Source organism: Juglans microcarpa x Juglans regia, chromosome 8S, assembly GCF_004785595.1.
Source record: "Juglans microcarpa x Juglans regia isolate MS1-56 chromosome 8S, Jm3101_v1.0, whole genome shotgun sequence".
NCBI classification, from domain to species: domain Eukaryota; kingdom Viridiplantae; phylum Streptophyta; class Magnoliopsida; order Fagales; family Juglandaceae; genus Juglans; species Juglans microcarpa x Juglans regia.
The window spans coordinates 2,761,598-2,780,339 of NC_054609.1; the positions used below are offsets into that span (position 1 = coordinate 2,761,598).

The 18,742-nt window shown below is 31.5% G+C and overlaps 1 protein-coding gene across 1 annotated transcript; it reads right to left on the reverse strand.

Annotated features, from left to right (window-relative positions):
• Positions 1 to 17,068: 17,068 nt before the first annotated feature.
• LOC121244806 (ankyrin repeat-containing protein ITN1-like) lies at positions 17,069 to 18,225 on the reverse strand. Its single transcript, XM_041143014.1, has 2 exons — positions 17,812 to 18,225; positions 17,069 to 17,692 (listed from the first exon to the last, which is right to left on the reverse strand). The coding sequence occupies exons 1-2, from the start codon at positions 18,223 to 18,225 to the stop codon at positions 17,069 to 17,071; spliced, it is 1,038 nt and encodes a 345-aa protein (XP_040998948.1).
• Between the last annotated feature and the right edge of the window lie 517 nt (positions 18,226 to 18,742).

Consider the following 18,742-nt stretch of genomic DNA (forward strand, 5'->3'; position numbering starts at 1 on the left):
ATTCATTATATATTTGGAAAAGCAAGTTGGAGAAAAGATATCAAAATGATTCATTAAAGAACTTTTAAGACCTCTAATGCATCTCCAAACAGACCCTAGATATCATTTGAAGTACTAGCTTTAGCTTGTAATTGTTCCCAACCCCTAAGAAACTAAAGTGAACATCTTTAATCCTTCCAATTAATTAATACCTCTTACATATTATTCAAGAATTTGCGAAATTAAAGTTAATAATTAGGAAGATAATACTTGAGGAAAGATTACTTTACCTCTTCCTGGTACTGAATTATTATTATTTTTGTTTCCCGTTGATTTGATCTTTGAAGAACTAGCTGCTTTTCTTTAGAATTCATTTTACTAGTTATGTGAATTATATTGGTGCAGATATAGGATATATTTCGAAACTCGAAACTTCAATTTCCATTTAATTTTTTTTTGTCATTATGTCGAAGAACTTTTCCATTTAATTGCCATTTATAATATTAATATTTGAATTTTCACATATTTGCAATTCAAGGCCTCCATCAATCTTTTCTTTCAAAAATAAAAAAGAGGGTTCTAGCTAGCTATCAGTTTATCAGCTTTCAATTAGCTGGCGTGGATATTGATCCCACGTATTAGCCAAACAAAGACCGACATCATGTTGATTTTTGATTTTTTTTGTGGGTTTAACATCGCGTAACATGGATGTCAAGCTTTTCGCATGGCATTAGCCAATCAAAGACGACCAACATCATCACGTATTGTGATTTAACATAACGCAACATGGATGACAATTAAGCTTTTCACATGCATGGCGATCGAGACCTTGCAATTTTGAAATAATATTGAAAAGCTAGGTTGAGTCTGATCCAAACACATAAAATATTAATTTAATGATATATAATAGCATGTAGAGTCGTATTCAAATTTAGAAATTTTATTATGATACTATATGAAATTATTACATATCTTAAAATTTAAGTTAACGAAAAGATATAAATTTAAATTATTTATATTATATTTTAAACAAATATTACGAGGAGGTCAAACAAAAAGTAATGATTATTTAAAATATTAAATTGTCTTAAATTGATCATAAGTAATGACACGTAGGACCAACGCACATATAAATCAGTCGAAATATTAGCAACAAGGAGCTGAATAATATGCCTTAGAAGTTAACCGTTCGTACATATGCCTCGGACACTGTGTCCCTATATATTAATTGGACGCCTCTACAGCCCGCTCCCAGTCCCGCTTTCCTGTCCTGTTTGTGTAAACTCTTGTATTTTTTTTATTTCACTTTTTTATACATGTATTTTTTTAAAACTGTAAAATATTTTTAAAAAAAATAAAAAAATGATAATATTATTAAAAAATATTTACTTAATCACTAAGTAAAAAAAATATTAAAAAAATTAAAAAAAATATAGCGGGATCGAGAGTGGGACTGGGAGCGGGGGCTTTAGCTTTATCCATATTAATTTCCGGTCATTATTGCCGCGTACATTGTTGGTTTAGATTGTGAGATGAGAGGAGATGAATTGAATAAAATATTAAATATTATCTTTTAATATTATTATTATTTTAAAATTTAAAAAAATTAAATTATTTATTATGTTTTATATGAAAATTAAAGAAAATTATAATAATAAAATAATATAAAATGAGATGAAATCGTTTCTCAATCCAAACAAATCCTAAATGGAAAGTACGTACGATTTCAATGAACTAGGATACAGTACCCGTAGATGTTTGATATAGTAACCTTAATTTTATTATAGTACTTATGCGATTGTCTCTTTAATTTATTTATGTTTGCTCAATTTGGATACAGGCACAAAGAAGCGACTTTTTGTGTACTAAATGATATATATATACATATATATACATATATATATATGCACTTATATTTTCCAGGGTGGCCATAAATACGCTAAATGAAAAAAAAAAAAAAATATGATGGGAAACCATGCGCATCTAGGAAAGAAAAATATTGGTTGAGATATGAAGTTCGGTTGTTTCTGTGATGGGTGAAAGAGACTACTATCTGAACAGATTAGGAAAAAAGGAGTCTTTGTCTGAAGAAATCATGTCTTGAGAGTTATCTTATAAGAACATAAACCGATTTATTAAATAGACAAAAAAGGATAAAGAGTCCGTTGAGAGTTTCTTACTATAATATTTTGTTTTGACTATATCCATGTGTCATTTAATAGCTCAAGAAGTCATTTTATAATTTCTTTTATTAATTCCATTTTAAATGGATGATATATAAGGCTATAAATGAGTGGAGTTCGAGCGCACAAGTAATGGTGGTCAAGCTTTATTAGTTTGTTTTTTATTTTGTGTACATTTTTCATGCATTCTAATTTTTCATGGATTCTAATTTTGTGTACACAAGCAATTCATTTAATAGACAAATTAAATTGAATTTGAACTTGACGAAGTCATGATTTCGAACCGCTCGTCGAGTAGTATTCATGTTTATTTACAACACTAATGGATGATATTTTGTAAAATAATAATACTATTACAACTTAGTTTTGCAAAATGAAAATCATGTACACGATTTTTCAACTTTTACGTAGTTCTTCAATAATATATAATTATATTACTGCCTTTTGAATTTATTTAAGTTTTTTTGCTTGAAATCTCTAAAATATACCTTTTCATTCAGGCCATTAATTAAGAACTTCTATGTATTATAAAAGGGCGTTGATATTTGGTTATCTGAGTATAACGCTTAGACAGATCGCTTGACCTAGCAATTATATCATGCATGTAGCACTTATTAAAAAAAAAAAAAAAAAAAAGAGAGAGAATGTAAAACTCGTTTATTTCCTTATTATCATCGATATAAATTTGTTATAATTATTCTGGCAAGCATATGAAGAATAATTTATTTACTACAAATGATTATCAAATTTCTTAAAAAACTTTCAAAATGTACCAATTCAGTTCATTAACCAAACAATAATGCTGTCAGAAGTTTCGATTAATCACTGTTGTTTTCAAAATCATAATTTCATTTGTATTCTATTTTGTCAAAGAAATATCACAACCTACAATTGATCATGGGCCTTGTTTATGTACTCATTGCGTCATTGCTATTTATAAAAAAAATTGAACGAGAAATTAATCCTCACAATTGAGAAAAAGAATGAGTGTTACTGTTTTTGGTTTTTTTTTTTTTTTTTTAATTTGACCTAGCAGTTCCATGTGGCATGCACTGTCAAATTCGTTGCAAATTTTTACTTGCAAGGCATCAAGTTCGTTGCTTTAGTAGTACATTTGCAACCAATCAAGCAGCTCGTTGGTACGTACTAAAGTTTTGCAATGAATATAAATCCTTGCAAATGTATATATATTTGCAACGGTTGTCCGGATCCCCTCGATAGATAACAGCAACGAGAATATATGGATTAACAACGAAAGAAAATCGTTGCTAAAAATAATTATTTGCAACGAAAAAAAATCGTTGATATAGACATTCACCAACGCGGCAATTCCGAGAGCATGGCAAAGAATAAAATCTTTGCAAAATATAGTCAATTGCAACGAAAATACCACTTTTTGCAACGATATATGTTACTTGCAAAAAGCCTTCCCGTTAGATTGTCAACTAGCATGTTTTATTATGAAATCATTATTTCTTTTAAAAGTTTATAATAATGAAAAAATATAGATTTAATTATTTTTGTTATATTAATCTTAACACTTCCGTGTCAGTCAAATTCTCCTTCAATGAATACGTCTAATGTGTAAAATATTTAATTAAATAGAATAGAATATAGACTTCAAATTTAAACTTACGAACTTTAATTTTATAGTAACCTTAATTTTAGTATATATAGTACTCATGCAAGTTTTTATCTATAAAAAGTTTTTATTTATGTTTGCAGCTTCACGAAAGTACAGTATTTATATGTACCAGTTTCATTTTTATCGGATAAGTTAAAAGAGTTCTGCTACGTACACCACTGAGGGTGTAGCTCGAGAATGTATCTCAATAAGATCATTTGGATTTTTTTTTATTTATCTTTTTTCAATTAATTTTTTATATTCTTAAATATTTAAAAAAATTTACAATATTATTAAAAAAAATGCATCGGTACCCAACCTCGGTGACTCTAGCTTTATTCTAACTTAAAATAATTGGACGATGCTACAGCTTCCATTGGGGCTCCTACTGGAGCTATAACATGTGCTTTCATGTGTTTTTATGTGTTTTTTTTAAGTAATTTTTATATAGATTTTTTTAATATTTTTAAATATTTTTAAAAAATAAAATAAATTTAGAACACCATTAAAAATACTTTCTTGATTAGAAAGTAAAAAAAAATATTAAAAAATAATTCCTTAATCACAAAGTAAAATAAAAAATTATAAAAAAATGTTTTTTATTTTACTTTCTAATTAAGAAAATAATTTTTAATAATATTCTGAACTTTTTATATTTTTTAAAAATATTTAAAATTATTAAAAAAATCTATATAAAAAATAACTTTAAAAAAATACATAAAAACACATGCTAGATCAGCTCCAGCGAGAGTTAGCGGGAGCCCCCAGCAGAAATTAACTCTAGCATTATTAAAAATAATTATACGGTAATAAACCCAACTAAGTTTCATAGGCACGAAGAAGCGACTTTTTAGGTACTGAATGACATATATATATATATATATATATATTATATATATATATATATATATGGCCAATTGATAAAATTACAGATTTCTGTCCTGCATGATGACATTAGGAACGTCCATGTAATTAATACTTATGGCCCGCCTTGAAAATAGGAATGGCAAGTCAAGAATGTCGGCAAAATAAGTCGTTGATGTATAAAGTTTGGGTGTTTATGTGATGAGAGCATTAGTATTGAATTAACTATTTTATTAGTACAATTTTGCCTAATATTAAAATTTTAGCTTTTGTCTATTTCACTGAAAATTTAATTCCACGTTAAATTATCTAGCTTATCAACTTTATATAATAATAAAATATTATTAATCTTAAACTTTTTTAATTTTTTTATCTAATTTATTTTTGTCATATTTTACAGTTTTATTGATTATATATTTTATTTTCTTAATCAAATAAAATATATTTTGTGCAAAATTTCTTAGTTTATAAGGTGTACTTTTTCGATGATTTTATATTTAATAACATAATGGTTGTTTCATTTATTATAATGAATATATTATTTTTATAACTTCTATTCTCCACGGTCATTTAACGCGGGTAATATCTAAAAAATTGGAGTATCATGAAAAACTGAAGGTCATGTCCAGATCCCATCTTTCCATCCCTTCTAAATAAAATTATGATATTATAATCTCTTTCAATTATCGATAAATATTATATTAATGTAATGTTGAAATCCCACACCAGTAACGCACGAACAACATCGCATATTATTGGTCCAATAACAAATAAATGCAAAAAATCTACTTGTATTGTACGTGAGATTAATTTCTTATGGTCTCCACGGGCAAGAAATTAATCCCAATATAATTCTTTTGGACGAAACAGTAATAACAAAAACATTAAATGACTTTGCTACAATGAAAGTTATAATATTTGTTGATTCCAAATGTGCTACTGTAATTTATATATTTTATTTTATAAAATTATCCATCATTTCAAATATAGTTATGTAAAATTGTTAACTAATAATTCTAAAATTATTATAAATTAATCTAAAAATATTAATTACAAATAGCTCTGAATAACAATATTACAAATTACAATACATTAATATAATAACAAATTTTACAAATTACAATAGTACAAATTATAACAAATCATTTGCAAAGATCAAATTTAGTCCCACCAACTTCAAGTGTTCAATAAAACTTAGAAAAAAAAAAAAAAACAGAATGAAATTAAGGATATGAATAATATTATGTCTCAAAAAAAAAAAAAGAACTTCAATTAAGAAAAAAATAATAAGATAAACACAAACTACAAAAAATGAATTAGTAATGTAATGGTGTATCACATGTATGGTCAATGTGTGGCCAATGTGGATTCAGATGGAGCCTTTTTCCTGAATTAGATTTATAGATCCACGTCCACCATTATGTACCGATCATCATCATAATTAATAAAAGTCTATCCATTGAACAAAAGTCATGTCTGTATTCCCTCCTATTATAATGACTTTATTCTTAATATTTTTTTATTAGAAGCATTTTTGAAAATTATAAATAAATATGACTATTAATATGATATATTATATCTATTTTATAATAAAAATAAATTTATAATTTAATGTATCACGTTAAATTAAGTTAATTTATAAATTTATTTCGCGTAATTTTTTTATTACTAAAATATTCTTTTGAAAGCGTTACTTTGCTCACCTTGAATTAATTCAGCTTTCTCCATCTTCTGTACTGACTGGTAAGTTATAACCATCACCTACCAACCTACCTGCATGCAGAAGTCTCCCTTTCCGAAGTCCTCTTTTATTTTATTTTTTATTTTTTGTTCCTTTCCAGATTCAGAAGTCTTTGTGAAAGTGACAAGAGAACACACGTTGATTGTATTTTCTAGTTTCTTTCAACAAATCTATTAAGCAGATAAGATCAGGATACGGATGCAGGTGATCATCCAATCAAATGCTATAATCAATAAATGCTTCTAATAAAAATATAAAGAATAAATAATAATAATAATAATTAAGCTATTATAATATTTCTCTTTATAATTTTTTATATAATTATATTTTAAATCGAAAGTATCGTTATTATATAAGTTATTTTATAAGAATGTCGTAAAAATTGTTAAAATAATGTATATTTTTAATTAAAAAATAATTTGAATAAGAAAAAAACCAAGACGATGGACAACCAGCTGCCTCGTACCATGCGTGGGTGGTGCATCATGCATGTGTTTTGATCACCAGCTTCAAATTAAACGCGGTCATCAAGATATGAGGGAAAAAAATAAAACAATAAAGAATAGCCACAACCGACTTCCGATATCCTAATTATTATTCAAATTTCAATACAAAAAGATAAAATTAAAGAAGTCTCCGATCTGGTGAAGGATCATATGTATCAGCCTTATCAGGCATTTAATTAGAAGCAACCTCATCCTTTTCATATCATAAAAGCAAAACAAATACAGAAAATGAAAGTGGGGGCGAATGCAGCATAGTTATAGCCTTACATGCATATATTGACTTTGACATTGAAGACTCCGGTAACCACTAAAGCCCATCCACTGTTTATGTTTGTTTACCTGTGCAGGTGAAAGTACAAAGACTTGAATTGCTGAAACCCGACCCAAAGACGTGCGAAAAATGATGTTAACAACTAGCCTCAAATTAAATGACACTACAAGAAAATTAGTTATTTACGATCAGTTATTTCTAACGAAATGACTATATCCAACTAAAATGAGTGTTTTCATTACAAATAATCATTTTTATCGTATAAAAATGGTCACAAATACCCCTTTTTTTTGTAGTGCGAGTCATCAAGATGAGGGAAAAAACAGAACCATAAAGACTAGCCACATCGGACTTCCAATATCCAAATTATTCAAGTTTCAATCTGAAAAAATAAATAAGTCTCTTATGCATATTATTGTTTTATATAAATTTAATGCGTTTTATAATTCTCAACTGCATCCTAATCTCAGATCGGGTGAAGAATCATATATATCAACCTTGCCAGGCATTTAATTAGAAGCAACCTCGTCCTTTTCAGATCATAAAAGTAAAACAAATGCAGAAAATGAAAGTGGGGGCGAATGCAGCATAGGTACAACCTTACATGCATATATTGACTTTGGTATTGGAGACTCCTGGCCACCACCAAAGCCCCCACTGTTCATATTTGTTTAATTGTGCAGGTGAAAGTCTAAAGACTTGAATTGCTAAAAGCCGATCCAAAGACGTGTGAAACACGATGTTAACAACTAGCTTCAAATTAAATGATCGTCATCAAGATGAGAGAAAAAATATAACCATAAAGACTAGCCACATCGGACTTCCGATATCCTAATTATTCAAGTTTCAATCCGAAAAGATAAATAAGTCTCTTATGCATATTATTGTTTTATATAAATTTAATGCGTTTTGTAATTCTCAACTGCATCCTGATCTCAAATCGGGTGAAGAATCATATATATCAGCCTTGTCACGCATTTAATTAGAAGCAACCTCATCCTTTTCAGATCATAAAAGCAAAACAAATACAGAAAATGAAAGTGGGGGCGAATGCAGCATAGGTACAACCTTATCTACGGATATTAATTTTGGCATTGGAGACTCTCCGGCCAACACCAAAGCCACCCCACTCTTCATGTTTGTTTAACTGTGCCGGTGAAAGTCCAGAGACTTAAATTACTAAAACCCAACCCAACGACGTGTGAAACATGACGTTAACAACTAGCTTCAAATTAAATGACGCTATAAGAAAACTGGTTATTTGCGATAAGTTATTTCCAGCAAAATAACTATATCCAGTTAAAATGAGTCTATTTTCGTTATAAATAATCATTTTTGTTGTATAAAAAATGTCACAAATACCTATTTTTCTTGTAATGCGAGTCATCTAGATGAGGGAAAAATAAAATCATAAAGACTAGCCACATCGGACTTCCGTTATCCTAATTATTCAGGTTTCAATATGAAAAGATAAATAAATCTGTTATGCATATTATTATTTTATATAAATTTAATGCGTTTTGTAATTCTCAACTGCATCCTGATCTCTCAATCTGGTGAAGAATGATATATATCAGCTTTATCAGGCATTTAATTAGAAGCAACCTCATCCTGTACAGATCATAAAAGCAAAATAATTAGGACTGAACGACGTGTGCAACCTCATCTGTTATGCAACCTCATCCTTTTTCCTGAATTAGATTTATAGATCCACGTCCACCATTATGTAGCGATCATCATCATAATAATTAGGACTGAATATATATTACAATGACTATATTGTCCAAATTAGAATAGAACAGATCAAAACACATTATTGATTCTTTACCCCCCAAGTATTTGGAAGCTTGTTTTCATCTGTACATATTTACCTTTGGAATTTCTTGATCTTTTTTCATATAAAAAAATTCTATTTATAAGCCCATATAGATAACACACATTAAAATGTTATTTGAGAATATAATAATAATTTTTAAATATTTTTTCTTCTTAAACTCTGGTAGTTGAAGGCATAAATTCAAGAATTTATGATAGGCGCGCAGTCGAATTAAGTATAAAAGAGAGTCAAGCATTTGGTCTTTCTTCATTCTAATGGTTTAATTAATATTGCTAACGAGAACGCAGTTGTTTTATTAAAGTCATTTATTCACGTGGTTTAACTGTTTCTTTGGATAAGAAAATTAGCCTCTTGAGATTTTTAAAGATATGTTACTTATTATCTTATACAATACATTTTATATATTTTAATATTATTTTTTATTTCAATTTATCATCCATACATCTCATATTTATTATAAAAAAAAAATTAAAATAGATGTAGTGTGTGAAGTCACATCATTCCCTCCTAAAACAATTTTTTTTTTTAAAAGCACCACATATAAAGATTCTATCAAATTAATACTATAAAGACTATTTTGTTACATAGTTTAGACCATCTCCTCTCCTCTCCTCTCCTCTCCTCTTATTTTATATAATTATTATAACTTTTAAAATATATAAAAATATAAAAAATAATTTAATTTTTTTAAAATTTTAAAATAAAAATAATATTTTAATAATATTTTATTTTATTTTTAATTTTTATCTCACTTCATCTTATTTATATAACCAAATTAAACCTAAATTGATATGGTAGTTCGTATAATACGTTAAATTTATTTTTTAATAAAAATAAATTTATAATATAACTTATTATATCAAATATATTATTTCAAATTAAGTTAATTTATAAATTTATCTTGTGTAACTTTTTTGTGCAGCAGTCTCCGCCTCCCGCCCTTTCCGTAGTCTTCCTTCTATTTTTTTCTATCCTTTTCAGATTCAGAAGTCTTTGTGAAAGTGACAGGAGAACACGCGTCTATGCAGTACTCCACTTGTTATTGCAAATATATTTGACCCGTTTTTAATTTCTAGTTACTTTCAACAAATTTATTATGCAGATAAGATCAGGATACGGATGCAGGTGACCAACCAATCAAATGCTATAATCAATAAATGCTTCTAATAAAAAAAAACTAATAATATATATATATATTTTTTATAAAAATGTAATGATTAAGCTACAATTCTCTTTATAATTTTTTATATAATTATATTTTAAATTGAGAATATCATTATTATAGAAGTTATTTTATAAAAATATAATTCATTTAAAATATAGGTAAAAATAATATATATTTTTTTATTAAAAAACAATTTGAATAGAAAAAAACCAAGACGATGGACAACCTTCCTCGTACCATGCGTGGGTGGTGCATCATGCATCATGTGTTTTGAATCTTTGATCACCAGCTTCAAACGCGGTCATCAAGACGTACGAGGGAAAAAATAAAACAATAATGACTAGCAACATATAATATCGGACTTCCGATATCTTAAAAATACTATTATGCGATCTCAATTTCACCGTTCCTTTTTATCACTTAACAAAATTTATTTATTTATTTTACTTAGTGATTAAAAAAATATTTTTAAATGTATTGATATATTTTTTTAAATATTTAAATATATTAAAAAAATATAAAAAAAAAAACAATTAACGCTGGACGGGCGATAAGAATGGGGCGGCAGAATAGCCCCACTCTATCTTAATTAGTATTCAAGTTTCAATACGAAAAGATAAAGAAGTCTCCGATATATATTATTGCTTTATATAAATTTAATGCGTTTTGTAATTCTCAACTGCATCCTCTCTCGATCCGGTGAAGAATCATATCAAGCATTAAATTAGAAGCAACCTCGTCCTTTTTAGATAATAAAAGCAAAACAAATACGGAAAATGAAAGTAGGGACGAATGTAGCATAGGTACGTGTCACACTGTGTTTCTGAGGTGAAGAAATTATACGATGGAAGATGGAAGTGGGAATTGGGGAGTTAGGCGAGAAGTTGATTTCAGAAGCTTGTAGGGTTAAGTGGTCGTATGGGCCTTGGGCCAAGAAGTAATAAAAGGGCCTTTTGAATGTTAGTCCGTAGTTAAACATTGAGTTGTTTATGGGTCAATTTCATGGGCCTGCGTGCCCATCATTAGTATTGTCTTTCATTTATGCTTCGTTTGGTCATTAAACCAATTTCAACTCATCTCAACTCATCATTACAATTTTTTCAAATTTCAATACAAAATATAATGAACAATTAAACTTTTTCAAATCTCAAACTAATAATAATATTAAAAAATAATATTCTAACAATATTTTATTATCTCAACTCAACTCAGTTCAACATCCAAACACAGCCTAGTCTTTAGTAACAATCAGGTTATTTTTCGTATTTTTCCCTTCCCGTTAGTACCTATTTCACTGTAGTCCTAGTACAAGTTTGTTATGCCAGATTTTATAATATTCCTAATTTCTCTCTAATGTTCTCTCCTCTCTTTCTCTCTCTATTTTCTGGAGGAGCCCACCCTTGAAGCAAGGCAACTCATTCTTTCCTTGTATTCACCTGCATCATCATCCATTACAGAATCAAAGTGTTACAAGTGGTATCTAGAGACTCATTCCCAAGTGACCTATAAGCAAATGAAGCAGCAAAATGGTAGAAGGTACCCACCTAAATCAATTACAAGAAGGTCATACATTACTCAAAAAATCCACAGATTCACAATTAAAAAATTTGGAAATTGAAATGTTGGCACTCAAAAGATAATCAAACTCTGTCATGCAGTAGTTAGCCTCCCTGACTGTGGAGTTGTAGCGGAAGAACAGTGACTGGACTTAGGGAGAATCATCTTCAGATGGCCAGAACCAGCAGATGGTACGTGTTGAACAAGGAGGCGAGCCTTCCCCACGTTCGGTAAGGCTTGATTTTCCAGCTTTTAATGGTGATGACCCGAATGGATGAATATATTAAACAAACCATTTTTTTTCATACTATAACACCCTAACCCAACATAAATTGAGATTATCCTCTTTTCATATGGAGGGTCAAGCCCTAATTTGGTTCCAAGATCTTGAGGAGTCCAGGTGAATTACCCAAGTGCCTCTGTAACACAGTGGAAATATCTATCAATTTACTCAACAAATTGGTCAGTCGTCAATTATGCAATAATTTGATAAACAATCAAATACATAAAATTAACGAAGTGTGTAATACCAATTTTAGTTACGAATGGAAACCCTTTAAAGAACTCTTTAAAAGTAAAACCATACGGGGCAGCCAAATCCAGGAAAATGAATCTTATTATTTGAAAATCAATTAGAAGTAATTCTCAATTACAAAACCTTTGTAACTTGACTCTCTTACTTATCCAGACAAATGACCCATTTGTCTTCTACCGCAGCAGCAGACAGAACCTCTGACGATTTCAAACTATTGACTTCCCTCCTAGAACTCCAGTGGCTGAACTCGATCACCACAACTCCGACACGGAGTATGCAAGCACTTAAAAAGAGAAAGAGAAAAATACTAGAAAATTCTTATGAGAATTTTCTCACACTCAAGCTCTTGGATCTCTCTTAAATCTCCAAGCTCTCTCAAAATTAACTGATCAAAAGATACAACCCTCAGCCGAATTCCTCAATTAAATAATTTTCCCAGTATTTGATCTACAGTAGGATTCTACTGATGGACTGAGTCTGTTAGGAATTTTAGGTGCAGTAGGAATCTACTGACGAGAAAACTTTGCTAGGAACGACCCTGCTAACGCGTTTGTGGCGCTGAGTCTTCTCTCATAGGATATAGTTTCCATTCAACTGGATAATTTCAAACTCCTTGAACTTCGGATACACAGTCTCATGACTTATCTAAGAAATTATCTAATAACTGTTTAATTCAAATTAAATATTCTTATATCAAGATAAAATATTTACATTCATCCAATCTTAACAATTTTCCAACTTAAATAAATCTATATCGTTCTAGTCATCTAATTCTAGCCAACCACTTTTACATTTACATAGGAGATTTAAACGTTTGGGAGGGTTTCACAAAGGCTTTATTGGTAAGGTTTGGGCCATCTTCATACGATGACCCCATGAAAGCCTTAACAAGGTTGAAATAGAGTGGATTTGTAGAAGAATATAAGTCTAATTTTGAGTCATTGTCGAATAGACTCAGGGGGCTGTCGGAAGGGTATAAACTGAGCTGTTTTCTTAGTGGACTCAAGGATGAGATAAGGTTAACTGTGAGGATGTTCCATCCTAATAATTTGCTAACAACATACAGTCTTGCAAAAATTCAAGAGGAAAGTGTTGGCATTAATAGGAAATCTCATAACAACCATGACATTGGAATTCTGAAATTACCCCATGCAGCAACAAACAACAATGGTAGATTCAGGTTTAAGGCTATTGTCCCTATGCAGAAGATCAAACCACAACAAATGAAAGAGAGGCATGAAAAGGGCCTCTGTTATTACTGCGATTCCAAGTGGAATCCAGGACACAAGTGCCAACAGCCTAAACTATTTTTGATAGAGGGGGTAGAGGAGGAGCCAGTTGAGGTTCCCTTATCAGTGGAGGAAAATGAAAATGATGAAATATTAGATTTGACCACCAATCTAGCCCCGCCCAAAATTTCCCTTAATGCACTTATTGGATCTCTAAGTCCCAAAACCATGAGAATTAAAGGAAGGTTGGAAAGTGAAGAGATAGTGGTGCTAGTCGACATTGGCAGCATTCACAATTTCTTGGATCCCCCAGTAGCAAAAAATGGGGGCTTGAATGTGAATCATGGAGAGAAGGTGAGTGTTAGGGTGGCTAATGGTGAACTTGTGGGTTGTGAAGGGAAATGTTCTACTGTGAAGATTAAAATGCAGAGTCAAACTTTCACCACAGATTTTTATGTACTGGTGCTAGTGGGCTATGATATGGTGTTAGTGGTACTGTGGCTGCACGAGTTGGGACCTATATTGTGGAACTTCAAGGAATTGTCGATGCAGTTCCAGCATAAGGGCAGGAAGTTTGTTTACAAGGCTTATGTCATTCCAAGTTAATTGAAAGGGGGAATTTAAATAAGAATCACGAGCTGGAAAAAGGGGGGGGGGTTATTACAACTGGTTGAAACCAAAGAAGAAAGGTCGTTTGGAAGTATTACTATGGCTGTACAACTGTTACTTGATCAATATAAGGAAGTTTTTGGTGAACCAAAAGGGTTACTCCCACCTAGAATGCAAGACCATGCTATTACCCTTTACCCAAACACCAAGCCTGTTTCAGTGAGGTCTTACCGTTACCCTTACTTTAAAAAAGATGAAATTGAAAAGATTGTAAAAGAATTATTGAGTTCAGGGGTAATAAGACCCAGTACCAGCCCCTATTCATCCCCGGTGTTACTTGTGAGGAAGACGAATGAGATATGGAGAATGTGTGTGGATTACCGAGCCTTGAACAGTGTGACAATTAAGGATAAATTTTCAATTCTAGTTGTGGAGGAGTTGCTGGATGAACTCAGTGGTTCTAAGTTCTTCTCTAAGCTAGACCTACGCTCGGGTTATAACCAATCCGGGTTAAGGTTGAAGATATCTATAAGACAGCATTTAGGACTCACGAAGGACATTATGAGTTCTTTGTCTTGCCTTTCGGTTTAACAAATGCACCTTCTACCTTTCAAAGTTTAGTGAACAACATTTTTAAACCTTACTTGAGAAAGTTTCTGTTGTTTTTTTATGATATTCTAGTGTACAACAGCTAACTGCAGGAGCACATAGAGCATCTAAAGGTGATTCTTAAGGTGTTGAGACAACATGGTTTGTTGGCCAAAATGTCAAAGTGTAGATTTGCCACTCTAGAAGTAGCTTACTTGAGTCATGTGATCTCAGCAGACGGAGTCAAGGCTGACCCAGACAAGCTGCGGGCAGTGGAAGATTGCCCATTTCCTACCTCATTGAAGTCTCTAAAAGGGTTCCTTGGGCTCGCGGGGTATTATCGAAGGTTTATTAAAGGTTATGACAGTGTTGCAGCCCCACTGACTCAATTATTAAAAAAGGATCAGTTTGTGTGGATTAAGGAAGCTAAAGAGACATTCCAAAACCTAAAGAAGGTAGTGACCCAACCCCCAGTGTTAATTCTCCCAGACTTTTCTCTACCCTTTATAATAGAGTATGACGCTTCGAGAAGTGATATAGGGGCTGTTCTTATGCCAAAAAAAGACCAACAACATTCTACAATAAGGCCTTGAAGGGAAGGGTTTTAGCTTTATCAACTTATGAAAATGAATTATATGCATTGGTGATGACAGTGCAGAAGTGGAGATCGTACCTACTTGGGTAACCATTTGTTGTAAAAATTGATCATCAAAGTCTTAAATATTTGTTGGAGCAAAAGATAGGCACTCCTATGCAACATAAGTGGGTGTCTAAATTGCTGAGTTATGATTTATTAGTAGATTATAAAAATGGGAATGACAATATAGTGGCTGATGCAATATCCAGGAGGTTAGAGGGGGAGTCAGCTAAAGAAGAAATTGTTCTAACTGCTATTTCTTTGCCAACTTTGGAGTGGTTAAAGAAGATTAAAGAAGGATATTGTGTAGACCCGAAGGTGCAAGATTTACTGCTGAGGTTCAAGAAGGGAGAATTACCTCCCACTTATGCAGTGAGGAATGAGCTATGTTCTATAAAAACAGGTTAGTGATTGCGGAAGATCAGGCATTCAGGCAAAGGCTTCTACATCTATTGCACACTAGTCCTATTGGGGTCATTCCAGCTATGACAAAACCCTACATAGGGTCAGGAGGGATTTTCATTGGTAGGGTATGAAATCAGATGTTAAACAGCTGATAAGAAATTACCCCTACCTAACTTCTCATTATAGGTTTCCATTTTTTCACGAATATGCTTCTTATTATGGCTGCTCGGACAAGTATTATATGGTATTGGTCTTGATTTAATTGCAATTAACTCTTAGCTCTTGATAATGTATCATAATTTTAAGAATATTTAGCGACTTACAACTTAGTGGAAGATCAGTATTAATCTCGGAGATTCACGTCTTCAAGAGTGTAGGCAAAATTAATAAGTGGTTGAGGTATGAAGTTTATAAACTTCATACGAATTGAACGTCTAAATTCGAGTTTGATCGAACCGATTTTGAACTGCCAGCACTGGTCAAGTAGTATTGAAACTTTATTTTACAAAACGAAAATCATGTAGACGATCGACTTTTCAATTTTTACACAGCTCTTCAATAATATATTACTGGATTTGAATTTATTTAAGTTTTTTATTTGAATCTGGGCCGGGAGGTTTGAAATAAAATGGTAATAATATTTTATTAAAAAAACAATTTTAAAAAAAGAGAAAATATTTGTTTAACGTTCATTTCCCTTTACAAAAATGCCTTTAATTTGTTTTGTCATTGTGTCGAAGAAGTACTTTTCCAGTACCCGGCAAATTTTCTTAGGCAGGGATTGTTGATGTGAAGGGATCAAATATTGATGATCCTGCTGGTAATACAGACGGATTTCTTTCATGATTGTGACCGAATAAGATAATTATGATCATGAGATCATAGAAAATTCATAATATTCAACAACATTTTTATATGTATATATAATATTATAGATTACTGCTACTTTCACAAAAAAATTAGATAAAATACATATATGACAAACGTCAGAATATTCAACAATATATACAATATACATAACGACAAACATCATAGAACTATGTATCTTACAATAGAGTTTCGAGCTGAGTCCTAATTAATAAAAAGTAGCAGCTTTCATATACTAATTATCACCAGCCCAGTACTAGTGGGTTTTAAAAAATCAACATTATTCCAAGCTTATTAATATTGAAGATCATACTGAAGCCTTGATCAAACTTTCGTCAAATTTCACACTGAGGACTTGCATGACTGGTTGTATGACGTTTCAATCGGACCCCTTTTTTTCGGCCCGATCAGGAACCTGAGTTCTTTAATTATGTCCGGCTTGATTGTCATTCTTAATTTCTGTAGCAAGCGTTACTGGCAGCTTGGATTGAAAAGCCTATTCTGTGACCGGAAAAGGAACCAATCTGAACAGAATGCTGAGCAGAATATATCAAACCAAAGGCCATAATGTAGGATAACAAACAAACTAATTGGAACAATGGGCGCCGCAACAATTATTCGGATCGGAACACTTGCTTTGCTTTTAAAGACCAAAAAACAGGCTGCACTGAAGGCTATCAGCATGCCTACTATTGAAATTAGAAGCGTAGCGAGTCCCAATGCCAACCTACGAGATAATAATTTGAGGAAATCCTTTTCGGTGTAGCGTGACGTGAGAATTGTCAAGAAAACTAATATTGAACACGAAGAGAATAACAAGGCTACCGCATCTGATACGAGAAATAACGTAAACCAGTTGCTTTCCAGAAAGATAGGAATGCCTGTTTCTTGATTGTTGCCACCTGGTACTGTGAAGGCAGCTGGAAAAACCATAGTGGCAACCAGTGCTGCCACAAGCATGCAAGAACTTGCCATGCCCTTCATCCACTTTTCACCATTCTTCTGTAGTTCTTTATGGGTCCTTACAAAAATATCCTTAGGTGTTTCTCCATCCTTGGGTGTTTCTTCATCCTTCGGCACGATCTTTTCTATCTCCTGCAATAACCAATTACTTGTAAATTTAAACATATAGAAAGGGGAGACCATGCAATATATACGTGTTCGACGAGAAAAAAAGAAGTACGATATTTTAACACCCGCACGCACGTACGTACTTGAAACCACAATAACTCTCGTTGCATTTGAAGGGCCGCTCCTGAGACGATATTCAGTCGATCTGAAGAAGGCAATTGTCCAGCTAAGTGCAGCATGTTTTCCCCTCCGGCCTTATAGCTCGCAAGCTTGCCCTTCAAAACACCTGTCTCATATATTAAATTAAAAACACGCTCTTGTCGATGTTTAAGAGCAACGTGAAATAAAGTTCCATTTTCTTCTTCGTCAACTTGCCATATGAGATCGGGATAAGAGCGTATAAGTATAATTAGAATTTCAACGTTCCCTACTTTTGCAGCTTCAAAAACTAGTTCCATATGATTTTGAAGCATATGATCAGTACTTGACGAGGAGTCGGCTCCAATTAGCTCTTTCCAAAGGCGGTAAACTAATTGATGGGCTGATGCTTGCATCATAGCTTTGTAGCAGAACCAACCTCTGAAGCCTAGTTAGGATTAAGAGAATTAAGATCGTCTGGTTAAACAGAAATATTAATTCTATATGCCAAAAGATCAATATCATATCGTTTAGGATATATATTATAATTAGTTCTTATATTAATGGATCATTATTTCATTGTTTTAACGTCGTCATATACATTTTATTTTCCAATATATATGCTTCTTAATTATTATATATAGCTATATAGCGTGGATGGCTCCTATAAAATTGACATAGTTTAATTAATTTCTGATCATGAATTAATTATATATGCGCATGAAATCTTGCATGCTATCGAGTATAGACATGCATCTCGTGTATATATATATATATATATATATGCATGGGTCGTGATTTAATTGCAATTAGTGACAAACAATTTATTTTAAGAGTCTCTGACATTAACGTCTTCCAATTTAATTGGGTACTGGTTATTTGGACATGTTAGTTTGATGACTAGCCTAGTATCTTAAATAGCAAATCGAACTGAAA